At 46.5% G+C, this 18,095-nt stretch overlaps 1 protein-coding gene across 1 annotated transcript in view; it reads right to left on the minus strand.

The window, feature by feature from the left end:
• Window positions 1-18,095, minus strand: part of LOC121570176 (thiamin pyrophosphokinase 1-like) — a 57,466-nt gene that overhangs the window by 23,483 nt on the left and 15,888 nt on the right. Inside the window, exon 6 of the mRNA XM_045221574.1 lies at window positions 13,022-13,168. Within this exon, the coding sequence (XP_045077509.1) occupies window positions 13,022-13,168 (147 nt within the window). The remainder of the gene's footprint in view (window positions 1-13,021; window positions 13,169-18,095) is intronic.

Here is an 18,095-nt window from a genome sequence, read left to right on the forward strand (position 1 = left end):
AGCTGCCCACATAACAACTTCATCAAATTTCTGCCCTGCTAGAGCTGCCCCGGTCAACTGTAAGTGCTGTTATTGTGAAATTGAAACGTCTAGGAACAACAACGGCTCAGCCGCGGAGTGGTAGGCCACACAAGCTCACAGAACGGGACCGCCGAGTGCTGAAGCACGTAGCGTGTAAAAATCGTCTGTCCTCGGTTGCAACACTCACTACCGAGTTCCAAACTGCCTCTGGAAGCAACGTCAGCACAATAACTGTTCATCGGGAGCTTCATGAAATGGGTTTCCATGGCCGAGCAGCCGAACACAAGCCTAAGATCACCATGCGCAATGCCAAGCGTCGGCTGGAGTGGTGTAAAGCTCGCCGCCATTGGACTCTTGAGCAGTGGAAACGCTTTCTCTGGAGTGATGAATTGCGCTTCACCATCTGGCAGTCCGACAGACAAATCTGGGTTTGGGGAATGCCAGAAGAACGCTAACTTCCCGAATGCATAGTGCCAACTGTGAAGTTTGGTGGAGGAGGAATAATGGTCTGGGGCTGTTTTTCATGGTTCGGGCAAGGCCCCTTAGTTCCAGTGAAGGGAAATCTTAACGCTACAGCATATAATGACATTCTAGACAATTCTGTGCTACTTCCAACTTTGTGACAACAGTTTGGGGAAGGCCCTTCCCTGTTTCAGCATGACAATGGAAGAATTTGACTGGCCTGCACAGAGCCCTGACCTCAACCCCATCGAATGCCTTTGGGATGAATTGGAACGCCGACTGCGAGCCAGGCTTAATCGCCCAACATCAGTGCCCGACCTCACTAATGCTCTTGTGGCTGAATGGAAGCAAGTCTCCGCAGCAATGTTCCAACATGAATATATAAATGAGAGAGAGAGAGAGAGAGAGAGAGAGAGAGAGAGAGAGAGAGAGAGAGAGAGAGAGAGAGAGAGAGAGAGAGAGAGAGAGAGAGAGAGAGAGAGAGAGAGAGAGAGAGAGAGAGAGAGAGAGAGAGAGAGAGAGAGAGAGAGAGAGAGAGAGAGAGAGAGAGAGAGAGAGAGAGAGAGAGAGAGAGAGAGAGAGAGAGAGAGAGAGAGAGAGAGAGAGAGAGAGAGAGAGAGAGAGAGAGAGAGAGAGAGAGAGAGAGAGACTTTTTGTCTTTCTTTAATGGTACATCCTCATCTAATTAAAACCTCACCCCACCCCCCACCCCTTAAAATAAAGTACACAGATTACCAATATCCCCTGTACTGCATACTCACCTTTCCTCTACCCCACGTTACAAAAACAACACCACACATCACAATAACCCAAACCTCACCAACTCTACAACCGTATATCCAGACAATCTTCCTCAGCTATACAGACAGCCCCCAACACACCATATTTCTTGAAACATCTCCACACTTTTTATCATTTTATAAAACTCAAATTCCACCCTAAGGCGCGCAGAGACCATCCCATTAAATAATAGTAAAGGGTCTGTTATCCCCCACCTTTGACCCTGTTCCTCCTTGTTAGCCAAATAGCTAACTTTGACTGAGCAAACAGAAAATTCAACAACACACATTTTTCCTTTTCCTTATTTGAATACCTGTACCCCATTATAAACATCCCGACAGTAAAACCCACCCCCAACCTCTCACACAGACATTCCAACTGAGACATTAAAGGCATTAACCTGGCGCACACAGAAAACACATGAATCACAGTTTCACTCATGACACAGAAAGGACACCCCTGTCTGACTCCCGGTTCAACCCGTGCTAACCAGCTGTTAGTGGCCAGGGCTCCATGTAAAACCCTCCACTGGAGGTCCCTGACCTCTTTGGTACTGGGAGTTTGTAGAGCCCCCTCCATCTAAAACCAATCATACTCTCCGCTCCACATGCCCCCTGCCACTGATGTGCCTTCACTCCTGTTAGGCTCCTAATGTTCCTTACCTTAATGCAGAGGTTGTAGAGGGCTTTACCTCCCACCCCCTCAAACTCGCCCAGGCTCGGAGTGTTAAAATCTAACAAGTCCTCCAGACCCCCTTGCCAGTCCCCAGTCTCTGCCGTCACGTGCAGTGGCGGAAACATTGGTGGCCCCTCCCCCTTTGGCTGCTCAAACACCCCCTTACCGGCTCGGACAGTTCCTCCTGGACTTCCCCAGGAATCTCTCCAGCAGCCTAAGAGACGTTAGTCCTGTTTGTTTTGCTAGGAATTCTGGGGTTTTCCATCCATCCTCTCCCAGCAGTCGCAGGTCACCCAGCCTTAGTAATCCCGCTGCCATCAGTCGCCTCTTCAGGGTGGCTGACTGAACCGATCTCAAAAGGATGACCGGGTTGTGGAAGATAGGCTCCTCCCACACCCACAGCCCAGGCTCCACACCCCCCTTTTCGTGTGGGCCTTAGTAGCTGCCAGGCCCTCAGCACCGCAGAGTAAAAATCAGAGAGTCCTGCTGTACTCAGCCCCTCCAGCCTCATGAGGAATAGCTGCCGGTCCAACCCTAATCCGCCAGCTCTCTCAGCAGCGCGCATGCTGGCTCCCTCCATCCGACATCAGTATGGTACAGCAGTCTCTGTGCCGCCTTTAGTCGGAATGCAGCCACCCCTGCTCTCCAGTTCCACCAGGCCCTGTCCTCCTTCATTTACGGACATATACAACACTGCCGCCCTCAGCCAGTGATGGCCCGACCAGAAGAAATCCACCAGCTTGCGTTGCAGGTCTGCGAGCAGCCCAGCAGGGGGTTGAGGACAGCCAGTTTATGCCACAGGGAAGATGCCACCAGGTTGTTGATTATCAGCACCCTCCTCTATATGACACTTGGGATAGGAGCCACCTCCACCTGGCCAGTCTTGACACCACTGCCTGTGACAGCCCCTCCCAGTTCTTCCTGACCCACCTCTCCGAGCCCAGGTACACCCCCAATATTTTAAGCCCTTCACAACCCCACTGCAACCCCCTGGAAGCAGAGGAGGGACCCTATCCCCCCATGCCCCACATAACAGAGCTTTGCTCTTTCCCCAGTTTACCTTAGCTGACGAAGCTCCCTCGTACACCTTCAGACTATTCTCCAGTGCCTGCATATCCTGACCATCCCTGACCATCACAGAAACGTCATCTGCATACGCTGACACTGCTATGCCTGTCCAGCACACTCCCTTCAGTCTCCTGCGTAGCAGGCCCAAAAAAAGGTTCAATGGCTAGTGTATATAACTGCCCTGATAGAGGGCATCCTTGTCTAATGCCCCGCCTAACCCAGACTGGCCTACTGAGCCCCCCTCCCACCTTAACCATACATGATGCTCCAGCATACAACATCTTCACATAGGCCAAAAACCTTTCCCCAAACCCAAACACAGACATCACATTAAACAGATACTCATGGTCCACTCTATCAAAGGCCTTCTCTTGATCTAAAGAGACCAGACCAAAGTTCACATTAGAACTTCTCGACAAGTCCAACATGTCCCTGATTAAGAACAAGTTGTCCGTGATTAAGCGTCCTGGTATGCAATATGTCTGGTCCTTGTGTACTATAGAGTCCAGATGGGACTTTAGTCTGTTAGCGAGGACCTTGGCAAATATCTTGTAGTCCGCACAGAGCAATGCCACAGGCCTCCAGTTCTTAAGTTCACACAAGTCCCCTTTTTTGGGCAGGAGAGTCAGAGCCGCCCGACGGCAGCTCATCGGCAACTCTCCTACCCCGACGCATTCACGCAACACGCGAAAGAAGTCCAGTCCAATTATTCCCCAGAATTTTTATAAAACTCCACTGGGAGTCCATCGACCCCGGTGCACGGCCGGGGACATCTGGGTTACGGCCTCTGCCAGTTCATGGGACAACAGGGGAATGTCCATTTCATCCCTTTGTACCAGAGAGAGCTTAGGGAGTTCGGCAAACAAAACCTGAGCACACATAGGATCACACAGTTCTGCCTTATACAATTCAGTATAAAACTCCACAGTCCGCTCCCGCATCTCCCCCACCACAGAGGTCACCCGCCCATCCGAAAGCCGTAGACAATGCATACCCTTGGCTTCACCGCTCTGTCTTTCCAAACCAAAGAAGAAGGAGCTGGGAGCATCCATCTCCTTGAGCATGGAGAACCTAGCTCTTACAAGTGCTCCCTTTGCTTTAACCTGGAAAAAACAGCCCAGGTCCCTACGTAGTTCAGCTAGATTAACCTGGAGGCCTACATTGCCTTGCCCCACCAGCTCTACCTCCATCTCACTAATACTACGTTCGAGTTCCCCCAATACTCTCCTAGCCTCTGAGGATGACAGAGCTGTATACTGTTGGCAGAAAAGCCGAATTTGGACTTTTCCCACATCCCACCATTGACTCAGAGACTCATACTCCTCTCTTCGCTGCCCCCACCTTTCCCAAAAGTCTGGAAACCTGAGCAAAAAGTGGCATCTTGTAAGAGCTTTACATTAAACTTCCAATAGGATGCCTGCCGAGGCCCTGGTGAAATAGACAGCCGAGCCATGGTTATGTGATGATCCGAAAAACCCACCGGGAGAATGGTAGCGCCCAACAACCTATTGCTCTGATTCCTGGACATGTACAATCGATCAAGTCGGGCTGCACTCACCCTAGCCCCAAAGACCTTCACCCATGTATACTGTCTTGTGTTGGGATGTCTAGTTCTCCAAACATCAACTAGGTCAAATTGATTAATAATGTCCCTTAACACCCCCACTGAGCCTGAATGAGGCTCCTCCCCATTTCTGTCTTTCGTAAAATCCATCGTACAGTTCCAGTCCCCGCCGACCACCAGCGTCTCCTCAGGCGCTACCTGTGAGAGTTCCTTTCTAAGACACCCAAAAGAAGCCCCCTCTCTCTCCCTGTGTTGGGCGCATACACATTTATAAAGACAAAACCCCTGTTGTTAATTTCTGCCTTTACTACAAGCAGTCTACCTGTACACACCTCTTTTGAGGAGCAAATTTTTACAGACAGACCCGGTACAAAAAGGACTGCCACCCCTGCACTAACATTTGTTCCATGGCTCAGCACACTTGCCCCTTTCCACCAGAGCCCCCAATCAACTTCATTCACCACATCGCTATGCGTCTCCTGCAGAAACAACACTTGTACTTTTTTTTGTTTTACATATTCACCCAACACACTCCTCTTTCCCGCATCTCTGGCGCCATTAATATTAAGCGAGCCTACCCAAAGAGTCTCCATAAGAAGTGGGAGGAAAGCCAGCAAAGAAAGAGACCAATAGCAAAGCTCAAAAAGCTCCAGTGCCAGAAAGAAAACTTTCATCTAGACAGTGTCTGAAGGTAGACCTTTACGCACAGTTGTGACCCACTTCCTTAACCTAAACCGTTTCCTGGGTGAGAGGACACCATGCCCCTCATTTTTCATTGCATGTTGCACTGATCTTACAAACTTTCCCGGATCGCAAAAAAAAAGCCTCAAGATTAACCTTTTTCCCCTTAGTCTCCTTCAGGAACCTTGACAGTTCCCTCACTGTGTACTTTGACCCCTCTGACTGACTGGCTGTCAGCTCTGGACCCATTGAGGAGGAGTCTGAAAAGAAATCCTCCTCATCGTCTACTTCCTCAGACTCACCTTCCTCCTCCTCATCTCCATCTCCCATCCTGACCACCTGTCCTTCCTCTCTAGTCGGGGCCTCCCCCCCCACACCAGGCAACCTGACCACCTGCCCTTCCTCTCTAGTCGGGGCCTCCCCCCCCGCACCAGGCAAAGGTTCCTTGGTGTCTTTCATCACACCAGCCTCTGCCCTCCCACCTCCTTTCTTCTCCCCCCTTTTTCCTCTTCCGCTTGACACCCTCCTCCACCCCTCCTAGTCGCTTACCCTTCCCCACTACACTCTCCTCATCCACTAACATAACCTGACTAGACCCAGCCTCATCTACACCACCATCCATCACACGACTAGACCCAGCCTCATCTACACCACCATCTATAGCATGACTAGGCCCAGCCTCATCTACACCACACTCCATAACATGACTAGACCCAGCCTCAGCTACACCACCATCCATCACACGACTAGACCCAGCCCCATCTACACCACCATCTATAGCATGACTAGGCCCAGCCCCATCTACACCACCATCTATAGCATGACTAGGCCCAGCCCCATCTACACCACCATCTATAGCCTGACTAGGCCCAGCCCCATCTACACCACCATCTATAGCATGACTAGGCCCAGCCCCATCTACACCACCATCTATAGCCTGACTAGACCCAGCCCCATCTACACCACCACCTATAGCATGACTAGACCCAGCCTTAACTACACCACCATCTGTCGCATGACTAGACCCAGCCTCTGCTGCCTGTGTCTCATGGCCCCCTGCACGTTGACCTCTATTTCCCCCACTGGCGCTTGAACCCTCACCTTGTCTACGGCCTTTATGTGGGCACGCAAAGCTCTTATGCCCCAAATCCCCACACTCAAAGCACCGTAGACTATCTGTGCTGGCAAAACCTGCGTAGAGCCCCTCCCCATGCCTCACTTTAAAGTGCACATTTAACTGTTGCTCATTGTTGTTCAGAAACATGAACACTTGCCTCCGGAATGAAACAACGTGCTTGACGGCATCTGCCTGAAAACCTGCCGACAGTACACGAAAACCACTAGCAAACTTACCAAAACGACTCAACTCCTTCCTGATTTGATCATCCGTAATAAACGGAGGCAAATTTGCAACTACCACCCTGGTCGAAGGGGTAGAAAGAGGAGAAATTGGCACCAACACATCCCTTACAAATATTCCGCTTGAAATGAGCCTACCCACCAAATGTGCCCTTTTCATGAACACAACCACAGCTTTGTTCATTCTGGACGCGGAATGTATAAATTCGGCTCCTACCTGTTCGCCGACCGCGAGCAGAACCTCCTCCACCTTAATTCCATTCTCAGGAACACACCTGAATCCATGCCGTAACGACAGCGTTTCCTCCGCGCTAGGCTGCGAAGCCATCGCTCACACCTCACCGTTCAAAACCCCAGGAAACTAAACCTCTGTCCTCTTCCTCTCTAACTTTGAAAAATAAAACCCAGTGGGTACCACTAAAACAAACAGTGCATTAACCCTCCACCATAGAAGAGAGAAAACAAGGAAGGAAAACAAACAAATTAGTTAGGACAAGCCCTCCACACCAAACACTCAAACTCCAAAAAACTCCCAGCATGCACTGAGAGAGAGAGAGAGAGAGAGAGAGAGAGAGAGAGAGAGAGAGAGAGAGAGAGAGAGAGAGAGAGAGAGAGGGAGAGAGAGAGAGAGAGAGAGAGAGAGAGAGAGAGAGAGAGAGAGAGAGAGAGAGAGAGAGAGAGAGAGAGAGAGAGAGAGAGAGAGAGAGAGAGAGAGAGAGAGAGAGAGAGAGAGAGAGAGAGAGAGAGAGAGAGAGAGAGAGAGAGAGAGAGAGAGAGAGAGAGAGAGAGAGAGAGAGAGAGAGAGAGAGAGAGAGAGAGAGACTCACACGCACTTAAGCAACTCTTGTACGCACAATAATCTCATGATAGTATCATTATTGAGTTTGGTGGTAGGCCTAATCACCGACAACAATGAGACAGCCTATAGGGAGGAGGTCAGCAGCCTGGCAGTGTGGTGTCAGTACAACAACCTCTCCCTCAAGGAGCTGATCATGGACTACAGGAAACAGAGGGCCAAGCACGCCCCCATTCACATTGACGGGGCTGTAGTGGAGCGGGTCGAGAGCTTCAAGTTCCTCCGTGTCCACATCACTAAGGACCTATCATGGTCCACACACACCAACACAGTCGTGAAGAGTGCACGACAACGCCTTATCCCCCTCAGGAGGCTGAAAATATTTAGCATGGGACCCTCAGTTCCTCAAAAAGTTATACAGCTGCACCACTGAGAGCATCTTGACTGGCTGCATCACCGCTTGGTATGGCAACTGCTTGGCATCCGACCGCAAGGCACTACAGAGGGTAGTGCGTACGGCCCAGTACATCACTGGGGCCGAGCTCCCTGCCATCCAGGACCTCTATACCAGGCGGTGTCAGAGGAAGGCCCTAAAAATTGTCAAAGACTCTAGCCATCCAAGTCATAGACTGTTCTCTCTGCTACCGCACGGCAAGCAGTACCGGAGCGCCAAGTCTGGGACCAAAAGGCTCCTGAACAGCTTCTACCCCCAAGCCATAAGAATGCTGAACAGTTAATCAAATGACCCCCTTTTTTTTTTTCTCTTGCACTGACTCTACCAACACACTCACACGTACTACACTGACACTCCAACACACACATAACACACATGCATATTGATGCCCCACACACACACATAAACACACTTTCACACTCTTCACTTCTGCACTCTTGACTACTGCAACTCGCTGTGCTCCCCGCTTGTGCCATCAACGCTTGTGCCATTACCCAGAACGCTGCAGCCCGCCTGGTGTTCAACCTTCACAAATTCTCCCATCTCACCCCGCTCCTCTGCACACTCCACTGGCTTCCAGTCGAAGCTCGCATCCACTACAAGACCATGGTACTTCCCTACGGAGCAGCAAGAGGAACTGCCCCTCCCTACCTTCAGGCTTTGCTCAAACCCTACACCCCAACCCGAGCACTCTGTTCTGCCACCTCTGGTCTCTATGCCCTCACACCCCTACGGGAGGGCAGCTCCTGCTCAGGCCAGTCCAAGCTCTTCTCTGTCCTGGCACCCCAATGGTGGAACCAGCTTCCCCCTGAAGCTAGGACAGCAGAGTCATCCCATAGCCCCCCACCCCATTACTAGCTCTGACTTTGCTGATAGCTACTTTATTGAGGAAAAGTGTACTTTCTATGTCTGTGATATGTGGTTGTCCCACCTAGCTATCTTAAGATGAATGCACTAAGTGTATGTTGCTCTACAAAAAATTTTCTGAGGTCTTGGCTGATTCATTTTGATTTTCCCATGATGTCAAGCAAAGAGGCATTGAATTTGAAGGTAGGCCTTGAAATACATCCACACGTTCACCTCCAATTGACTCAAATTATGTCAATTAGCCTATCAGAAGATTCTAAAGCCATGACATCATTTTCTGGAATTTTCTAAGCTGTTTATAAGGCACAGTCAACTTAGTGTATGTAAACTTCTGACCCACTGGAATTGTGATACATTGAATTATAAGTGAAATAATCGGTCTGTAAACAATTGTTGGAAAAATTACTTGTGTCATGCACAAAGTAGATGTCCTAACCGACCTGCCAAAATTATAGTTTGTTGACAAGAAATTTGTGGAGTGGTTGAAAAACGAGTTTTAATGACTCCAACCTAAGTGTATGAAGTCGGAAGTTTACACTAACTTCCGACTTCAACTGTATTGATAATGGATATGTAGGCGTAGATATCTCCTAAAATAAAATGGAGCATACATAAAATAAACAAGTAATTACAATGTATTTACATTCGGGATAATGTGTGTGTGTGTGACAGAGACACAGATACAGAGTGTGTGCGCATGTTTTAATTTTTCCTTGTCAGCCACCCATCTCTGCTCTGTCAGTCTTGATAGGCCCAGTGTATTCACTTCTGGGTGAGGCTGTCGGGCAGTTGTGGAGAGCATGGCAGATCTGAAAGAGAGATGTACAAAGTCACAGTAAGTATACAGCTCAACAACATGTCTGTGTGAACATCTGTTGGTGTGAGTGAGTGAGCGTATGTGTATGTAATATAATTCTGAATTACCTGTATCCATCTGGGAATCCTCAAAAGTTTGTCCCTTCACGGCCAGTGTAGTAGGAACTGGTGCAGTCGGTAAATTAAATACCACAGCAGAGGACTGCTGTGACTGCAGCTGAACTGCTCGGGTGGCAGATCTAAAAGAGAAAAGCAAAATGTTCTTAACTGACAATAATCATACAACTAAACAGAGTGAATGAGTGTAAGGCCTAAATTCAATCAGATCAAGCGTTAACGGCTGATAGCCGACACCCGCATAGCTGATGTTTTGGCGGTGTCTGAGGTGTAACTGTGTTGGATCTGTCAAATCGGTGAACAGCTGCTCTTGATCATCGTCACGAAGCCACACCCCTCCCACTCACGTTACAAGTTCAGAACGAGAAAGTGTAGGCTATATAGAAATAATGACGCTCAAATTCAAAATCATTCAACGAAATAATGAGGATTTCTATCATCCTAATCGAGGTGTAGATTACATCTCACATTCCAGTGTTCAAACTTGTAAACAGGGCTGCATGAGATTTCTGTTCATGTGACTCTGTGCAGCCAATGGCAATGTCCCGCTTTAAGTATAATGCCAGGAGCCGCTTGTGGATTTGACAGCTCTAACACAGTTCCACCTGTGCGGATGTCGGCTAAAGCAGATGTGATTGAATAGAGCCCCAAGTGAGGGAGAGTATGCATGTGTGTATACATGTATGTGATAATGACCTGTATCACCTGTCACGGCCGGTGTAGCAGGTGCAGGGGAAGACGACTGCAGCTTTGAGGACTGTAGAGCTAATAGGGGTAATAAAACGCTGGAGCTGGAGCACACCCAGAGAAAATTATTTTGTGCTCCTCTGTAGCTCAGCTGGTAGAGCACGGCGCTTGTAACGTCAAGGTAGTGGGTTCGATCCCCGGGACCACCCATACACAAAAATGTATGCACGCATGACTGTAAGTCACTTTGGATAAAAGCGTCTGCTAAATGGCATATTATTATTTTGTGTGGAAGTGCTTCCCTATGCGAAATTAGACTAGCGCCACAAAATCAACCAGTGGCTAGACTTATATTACACCCGGGTTGGTTTAGTAACCTTGCCGCATCGCGCCAGTCACGATGCCAAAGGTTGCATGTTCGAATCTAGCGAGAGAAAGATGTTTGTTTTTGAGATGTTTGTTTTAAGCCTATCCCAAACCCTTACCTTAACCATTCAGAGTTAATGCCTAAACTTAACCTTAAACACTTAGAAATGTAACGTTTGGAACAACTTCGAAAATGGATGTTCGATAAACCTGGATAAATGTCTAATTCTGTCTTGAGACCGTGAGAGCTGGTAGCACACGCATGCACACAGACACACATGCAGAGAGACACACACACACCTCCCTCTCCTATTATCCAAAATAATTTGCTGAGAGGTTGTTTAATTTGCATCTCCAAAATTATTTTACCTCCTCTCCAAATCAATCCCTTCACTCCCTCTTCTCAGATGAATGAGTTTACAAGGAGGCGGTGCACAGTCATTTTGAATGAAATGTTTTTGCTCTAGTTATATTACCACCCATATAACCCGTTCTCTCCCTCCTTCTCTCTTCCCCTCCTCTCTTTGTTGTTTGTCATTATGCCAAAGACATCTTGTCATTTTCTGCTTCATACCTCAACACCTCCAATTAATCTAACTCCTGTGAGTCACACACACAAACAGAGACGCACTTAATCAAGCTCATTTGTCACCGCAGTGCTGATGTAATGAACTGACTGACAGACTGAACGTATGTGGTTTAACACAAAGGTGAACACAACCTTGTCAAGGACCCTTATACTAACATTTGTAACTAAAGTGTTTTGAAGACTCTTGACTGGGTGTGTGTGTGTTGCATGGTATGCCAGTACCACGGTAATATCACGGTCCCAAAACGTCATGATACTTATGATACCAATATTTTAGAATACCGTAGTACCGTTTCATACGATACTACCGAATTTTTCAGCCCTACCGATCTAAAGAACCTGCTGGTGCCTGTTATAAAATGTTTATAAAGTCAGTTTTGTTTATAAATTCACTTGAATTTAAGCAACAGCCACTAGTCTCTTGTATGCGCTGGTCCAATAATATTCACTTCACTTTCATGCGCATATCACGTGTGGCAGCTGTAACCAGCACGGCCCTGACTCACTTGCTTCTCTCAGTCTGCTTTTCATGCGCATCTATTCCTCCATCAGTTAAAAATATATATATAATTTAGCCGTGATGGCGAGCGGGGATGCAGACCCTGATGAGTCTTTTGATGTTGGATTTGAACATTTGTTACATTGGAGCAGCGCGCAAAGCGATCAATGTTGATAGCCTACATTGTATAATTTCATTGCCTGTTAAATCCAAGTGCACAGACCAGTCTGAGTAGACTTTGCAAGTTCACTGTCATGTAGCCTCTGGGTGTCAGAGAGGGGAGGTAAAATGGAGCACCGCTTCGCGACAGGCATGCTTGTAGCTTTACAGCAAAGAAAACGTATTGTCTCTAGCCTAAATGGTTAAAAACACATGACCCATATTACCGGAGATGCCTTTCTTTGTATCGGGATTCGTGCGCATTTTATATAATTTCACATGTCGCAGGACATTTTAAACTAATCCGGGTCGCTAATTATTGGTTTGATAACAAACAACGTTGTTCAGTCATGTTACCTAGCTAGCTAACATCCTGGTAACATGACAGTAGGTTTAGGCTCATCTGATTGGCCCAGGAAGAAAGGTAAAGGTTATGCTACTCATGAGATGTGATTCAAAAGGTAGGATTCATATAGGCCTAATGGAAGCCTAAACTATATCAAAAATCTATTTATTTCTGGTGCTCTTAAATTCTGTTTGGTGCCTAACCTTTTAAAAGTTGGGAGCAGTGTGTGTGTGTGTGTGTGGGGGGAGAGGGAGTGGTGTGCGTTTCTGAGAGTGAGGGAGACAGAGAGAGTGTGTGTTAACTGAAGAGTAAAGGTTTCATGCAGTGTTTTCCCCTGACTGACACAATGACATGCAGATCAGTATGCAGTGTTTTCCTTACTGACACAATGACATGCAGATCAGTATGCAGTGTTTTCCCCTGACTGACACAATGACATGCAGATCCGTATGCAGTGTTTTCCCCTTACTGACACAATGACATGCAGATCATTATGCAGTGTTTTCATTCAATGTGTTGTATTGAGTAGAAGTGTGAATTTCAGTGACAGGTTTTTGGAGAACGTTTAGAAAATGGGAACTAGCGAAGGCGAACAGGATGCTAGGCCACTGACTTTCTTCCACCGTGGTATCATGATACTACTCGGTATGATACTTGGCCTGGTATTGTATGTAAAATGTTGGTATTGTAAAAACACTAGTGTGTGTGTAGTTACCGGACGTAGCAGGTAGGCTAGACTGCATTCCTGTAGAACCACCAGAGGTAGTTGTGTCATGTTGAGGGCATGGTACAGCGTCTCTACTGAAGCCAGGGTCTTGTCAAACCTTCCTGCCAGACCACCAAGAGTCACTATAGTATCCACAGAGAGAGAGAGAGAGAGAATAAGTCTGAAAATATCCTACAAACTGTGATTGCCATTTTAAGTCAGAAGAGAGAAACATGTAGTCTTTAGACGGAAAGGTTGACATATTTTCAGCTCTTCAAACATCTGGACAGCCATTGAAATAACTATAACTATAATTCTCTCTCTCTCTCTCTCTCTCTCTCTCTCTCTCTCTCTCTCTCTCTCTCTCTCTCTCTCTCTCTCTCTCTCTCTCTCTCTCTCTCTCTCTCTCTCTCTCTCTCTCTCTCTCTCTCTCTCTCTCTCTCTCTCTCTCTCTCTCTCTCTCTCTCTCTCTCTCTCTCTCTCTCTCTCTCTCTCTCTCTCTCTCTCTCTCTCTCTCTCTCTCTCTCTCTCTCTCTCTCTCTCTCTCTCTCTCTCTCTCTCTCTTTCCTTCTATTCCCCCTGCTCTCCCTTACTCCCTGTCTCTATTTTCCCAGTCTCTCTCGGTAAATACATTTCAATTCAATCACTTTTTAACAGCATCCCTTCTGATTTAAACAAAACCTTTCATACATGTTTGCCCATGGAAGAAGTGGTCAGAAGGAGATAAAAGTGCTCAAAGTTGACCCATTTTACATACCCCACCATACAATGAGACATATCAATATAAACGGTTGAGTTTGATATAATTTAAAAGCTTACAAACAGTATTGTCAAACTATTTGATTATCTCAAAAATATAACAAATCTTTAACGTCAATTATCTAAAAACGTGTATATTTTTTTCATATTCGCATATATTGAAGCTTAAACCCTATTTCACGTCATCTGAGGTGTTTGTGTGTTGTGCCCACCATCGGTTGATACACAACATGCTCTTCAATACAGGGTGTGTGTCATTTAAATCATAGAAATATAATTCATAGAAGGGACCTATCCCTCCAGACCACTGTAATTTAGCAGGTACACCATTGAAATGTTAATTGAATTGAAATGTTAGGTTTTAATTACTACCACAACGATGACCACCCACCGTCATGTCTATATTATTATCTACTGTATATTTCAATAGGTTTCCTAGAGGATTGACAGTATAATTAAAACTGATATTCCCATTCAAGTCAACATTCTCTGATGTCTGGACCTCCAACCATCTTTCTGATACCATTTGAAAGATGCAATTTAAATTGTATTCCCATTTTAGTACATTTATCAGCCAAAACATGACACCCACTCTGTATTCAAGAGCATGTTGTGTCTCAACCAATGGCGGTCACAACATAAAAACCTTAGATGATGTAAAATCTGCTGCTTGCACCCGCCCACCCGACTAGAATCACTACTCTCGGCAGGTCTGACCTAGAGTATGTGGACAACTACAAATACCTAGGTGTCTGGTTAGACTGTAAACTCTCCTTCCAGGCTCACATTAAGCATCTCCAATCAAAAGTTAGATCTAGAATGAGCTTCCTATTTCGCAACAAAGCCTCCTTCACTCATGCTGCCAAACATGCCCTCGTAAAACTGACTATCCTACCGATCCTTGACTTCGGCGATGTCATTTACAAAATAGCCTCCAACACTCTACTCAGAAAATTGGATGTAATCTATCACAGTGCCATCCGTTTTGTCACCAAAGCCCCATATACTACTCACCATTGTGACCTGTACACTCTCGTTGGCTGGCCCTCACTACATATTCATTACCAAACCCACTGGCTCCAGGTCATCTATAAATCACTGCTAGGCAAATCACCATAGCAACACCCACCCGTAGTCTGCGCTCCAGCAGGTATATCTCACTGGTCATCCCCAAAGCCAACACCTCCTTTGGCCGCCATTCCTTCCAGTTCTCTGCTGCAAATAACTGGAACGAACTGCAAAAATCTCTGAAGCTGGAGACTCTTATCTCCCTCAATAACTTTAAGTTGTCAGTTGTCAGAGCAGCTTACCGATCACTGCACCTGTACACAGCCCATCTGTAATTAGCCCACCCAACTACCTCATCCCCATATTGTTATTTATTTTGCTAATTTGCACCCCAGTATCTCTATTTGCACATAATCTTTTGCACATCTATCATTCCAGTGTTAATACGAAATTGTAACTATTTTGCACTATGGCCTATTTATTGCCTTACCTCCATAATTTACTACACACTGTATATATATATTCTGTTGTATTTTTGACTTTATGTTTTGTTTACCCCATATGTAACTCTGTGTTGTTGTTGTTATCGCACTGCTTTGCTTGGCCAGGTCACAGTTGTAAATGAGAACTTGTTCTCAACTGGCTTACCTGGTTAAATAAAGGTGAAATAAATAAATAAAAAATAGGGTCTAAGCTGCAACATACGTCAATATGAAAAAAATCTGAGTTCACACGTTTTTTGATAATTTACATTAAATGTACCAAAAATGACATTTAGAAATTATAAAATAGTTTGACAACCCTGGTCGTAAGCTTTTAAATGATATCAATCTCAACCTTTTATATTTTTAAGTGATGAAGACATGGATGTCTCATGGTTAGAAAATGGGTCAACTTTCAGCACCTTTATCTCTTTAATGTTTTGGCATTCAGTTCCAAAAAGTCACTTTCTGAGCACTTCTACAATGGGCAAATATGTATGGAAGGTGAGTGATTGAATTCAAATGGATTTACCCTCTCTTCGATATAGCTCTCCCACTCTGCCTCTCACCATCCATCTCTTTCACTGAGAGCAGCAGAGAGTTTGGAGAATCCCTGGGGTGCAACCGTTTTACATATACACTGCTCAAAAAAATAAAGGGAACACTAAAATAACACATCCTAGATCTGAATGAATGAAATAATCTTATTAAATACTTTTTTCTTTACATAGTTGAATGTGCTGACAACAAAATCACACAAAAATGATCAATGGAAATCAAATGTATCAACCCATGGAGGTCTGGATTTGGAGTCACCCTCAAAATTAAAGTGGAAAACCACACTACAGGCTGATCCAACTTTGATGTAATGTCCTTAAAACAAGTCAAAATGAGGCTCAGTAGTGTGTGTGGCCTCCACGTGCCTGTATGACCTCCCTACAACGCCTGGGCATGCTCCTGATGAGGTGGCGGATGGTCTCCTGAGGGATCTCCTCCCAGACCTGGACTACAGCATCCGCCAACTCCTGGACAGTCTGTGGTGCAACGTGGCGTTGGTGGATGGAGCGAGACATGATGTCCCAGATGTGCTCAATTGGATTCAGGTCTGGGGAACGGACGGGCCAGTCCATAGCATCAATGCCTTCCTCTTGCAGGAACTGCTGACACACTCCAGCCACATGAGGTCTAGCATTGTCTTGCATTAGGAGGAACCCAGGGCCAACCGCACCAGCATATGGTCTCACAAGGGGTCTGAGGATCTCATCTCGGTACCTAATGGCAGTCAGGCTACCTCTGGCGAGCACATGGAGGGCTGTGCGGCCCCCCAAAGAAATGCCACCCCACACTATGACTGACCCACCGCCAAACCGGTCATGCTGGAGGATGTTGCAGGCAGCAGAATGTTCTCCACGGCGTCTCCAGACTCTCAGTGTGAACCTGCTTTCATCTGTGAAGGGCACAGGGCGCCAGTGGCGAATTTGCCAATCTTGGTGTTCTCTGGCAAATGCCAAACGTCCTGCACGGTGTTGGGCTGTAAGCACAACCCCCACCTGTGGACATCGGGCCCTCATACCACCCTCATGGAGTCTGTTTCTGACCGTTTGAGCAGACACATGCACATTTGTGGCCTGCTGGAGGTCATTTTGCAGGGCTCTGGCAGTGCTCCTCCTGCTCCTCCTTGCACAAAGGCGGAGGTAGCAGTCCTGCTGCTGGGTTGTTGCCCTCCTACGGCCTCCTCCACGTCTCCTGATGTACTGGCCTGTCTCCTGGTAGCGCCTCCATGCTCTGGACACTACGCTGACAGACACAGCAAACCTTCTTCCCACAGCTCGCATTGATGTGCCATCCTGGATGAGCTGCACTACCTGAGCCACTTGTGTGGGTTGTAGACTCCGTCTCATGCTACCACTAGAGTGAAAGCACCACTAGCAATCAAAAGTGACCAAAACATCAGCCAGGAAGCATAGGAACTGAGAAGTGGTCTGTGGTCAGCAACTGCAAAACCAGTCCTTTATTGGGGGTGTCTTGCTAATTGCCTATAATTTCCACCTGTTGTCTATTCCATTTGCACAACAGCATGTGAAATGTATTGTCAATCAGTGTTGCTTCCTAAGTGGACAGTTTGATTTCACAGAAGTGTGATTGACTTGGAGTTACATTGTGTTGTTTAAGTGTTCCCTTTATTTTTTTGAGCAGTGTATTATATACAGTGGGGAGAACAAGTATTTGATACACTGCCAATTTTGCAGGTTTTCCTACTTACAAAGCATGTAGAGGTCTGTAATTTTTATCATAGGTACACTTCAAATGTGAGAGACGGAATCTAAAACAAAAATCTAGAAAATCACATTGTATGATTTTTAAGTAATTAATTTGCATTTTATTGCATGACATAAGTATTTGATCACCTACCAACCAGTAAGAATTCTGGCTCTCACAGACCTGTTAGTTTTTATTTAAGAAGCCCTCATGTTCTCCACTCATTACCTGTATTAACTGCACCTGTTTGAACTCGTTACCTGTATAAAAGACACCTGTCCACACACTCAATCAAACAGACTCCAACCTCTCCACAATGGCCAAGACAAGAGAGCTGTGTAAGGACATCAGGGATAAAATTGTAGACCTGCACAAGGCTGGGATGGGCTACAGGACAATAGGCAAGCAGCTTGGTGAGAAGGCAACAACTGTTGGCGCAATTATTATAAAATGGAAGATGTTCAAGATGACGGTCAATCACCCTCGGTCTGGGGCTCCATGCAAGATCTCACCTCGTGGGGCATCAATGATCATGAGGAAGGTGAGGGATCAGCCCAGAATTACATGGCAGGACC

This window comes from Coregonus clupeaformis, chromosome 7, assembly GCF_020615455.1.
Source record: "Coregonus clupeaformis isolate EN_2021a chromosome 7, ASM2061545v1, whole genome shotgun sequence".
Lineage (NCBI taxonomy): Eukaryota > Metazoa > Chordata > Actinopteri > Salmoniformes > Salmonidae > Coregonus > Coregonus clupeaformis.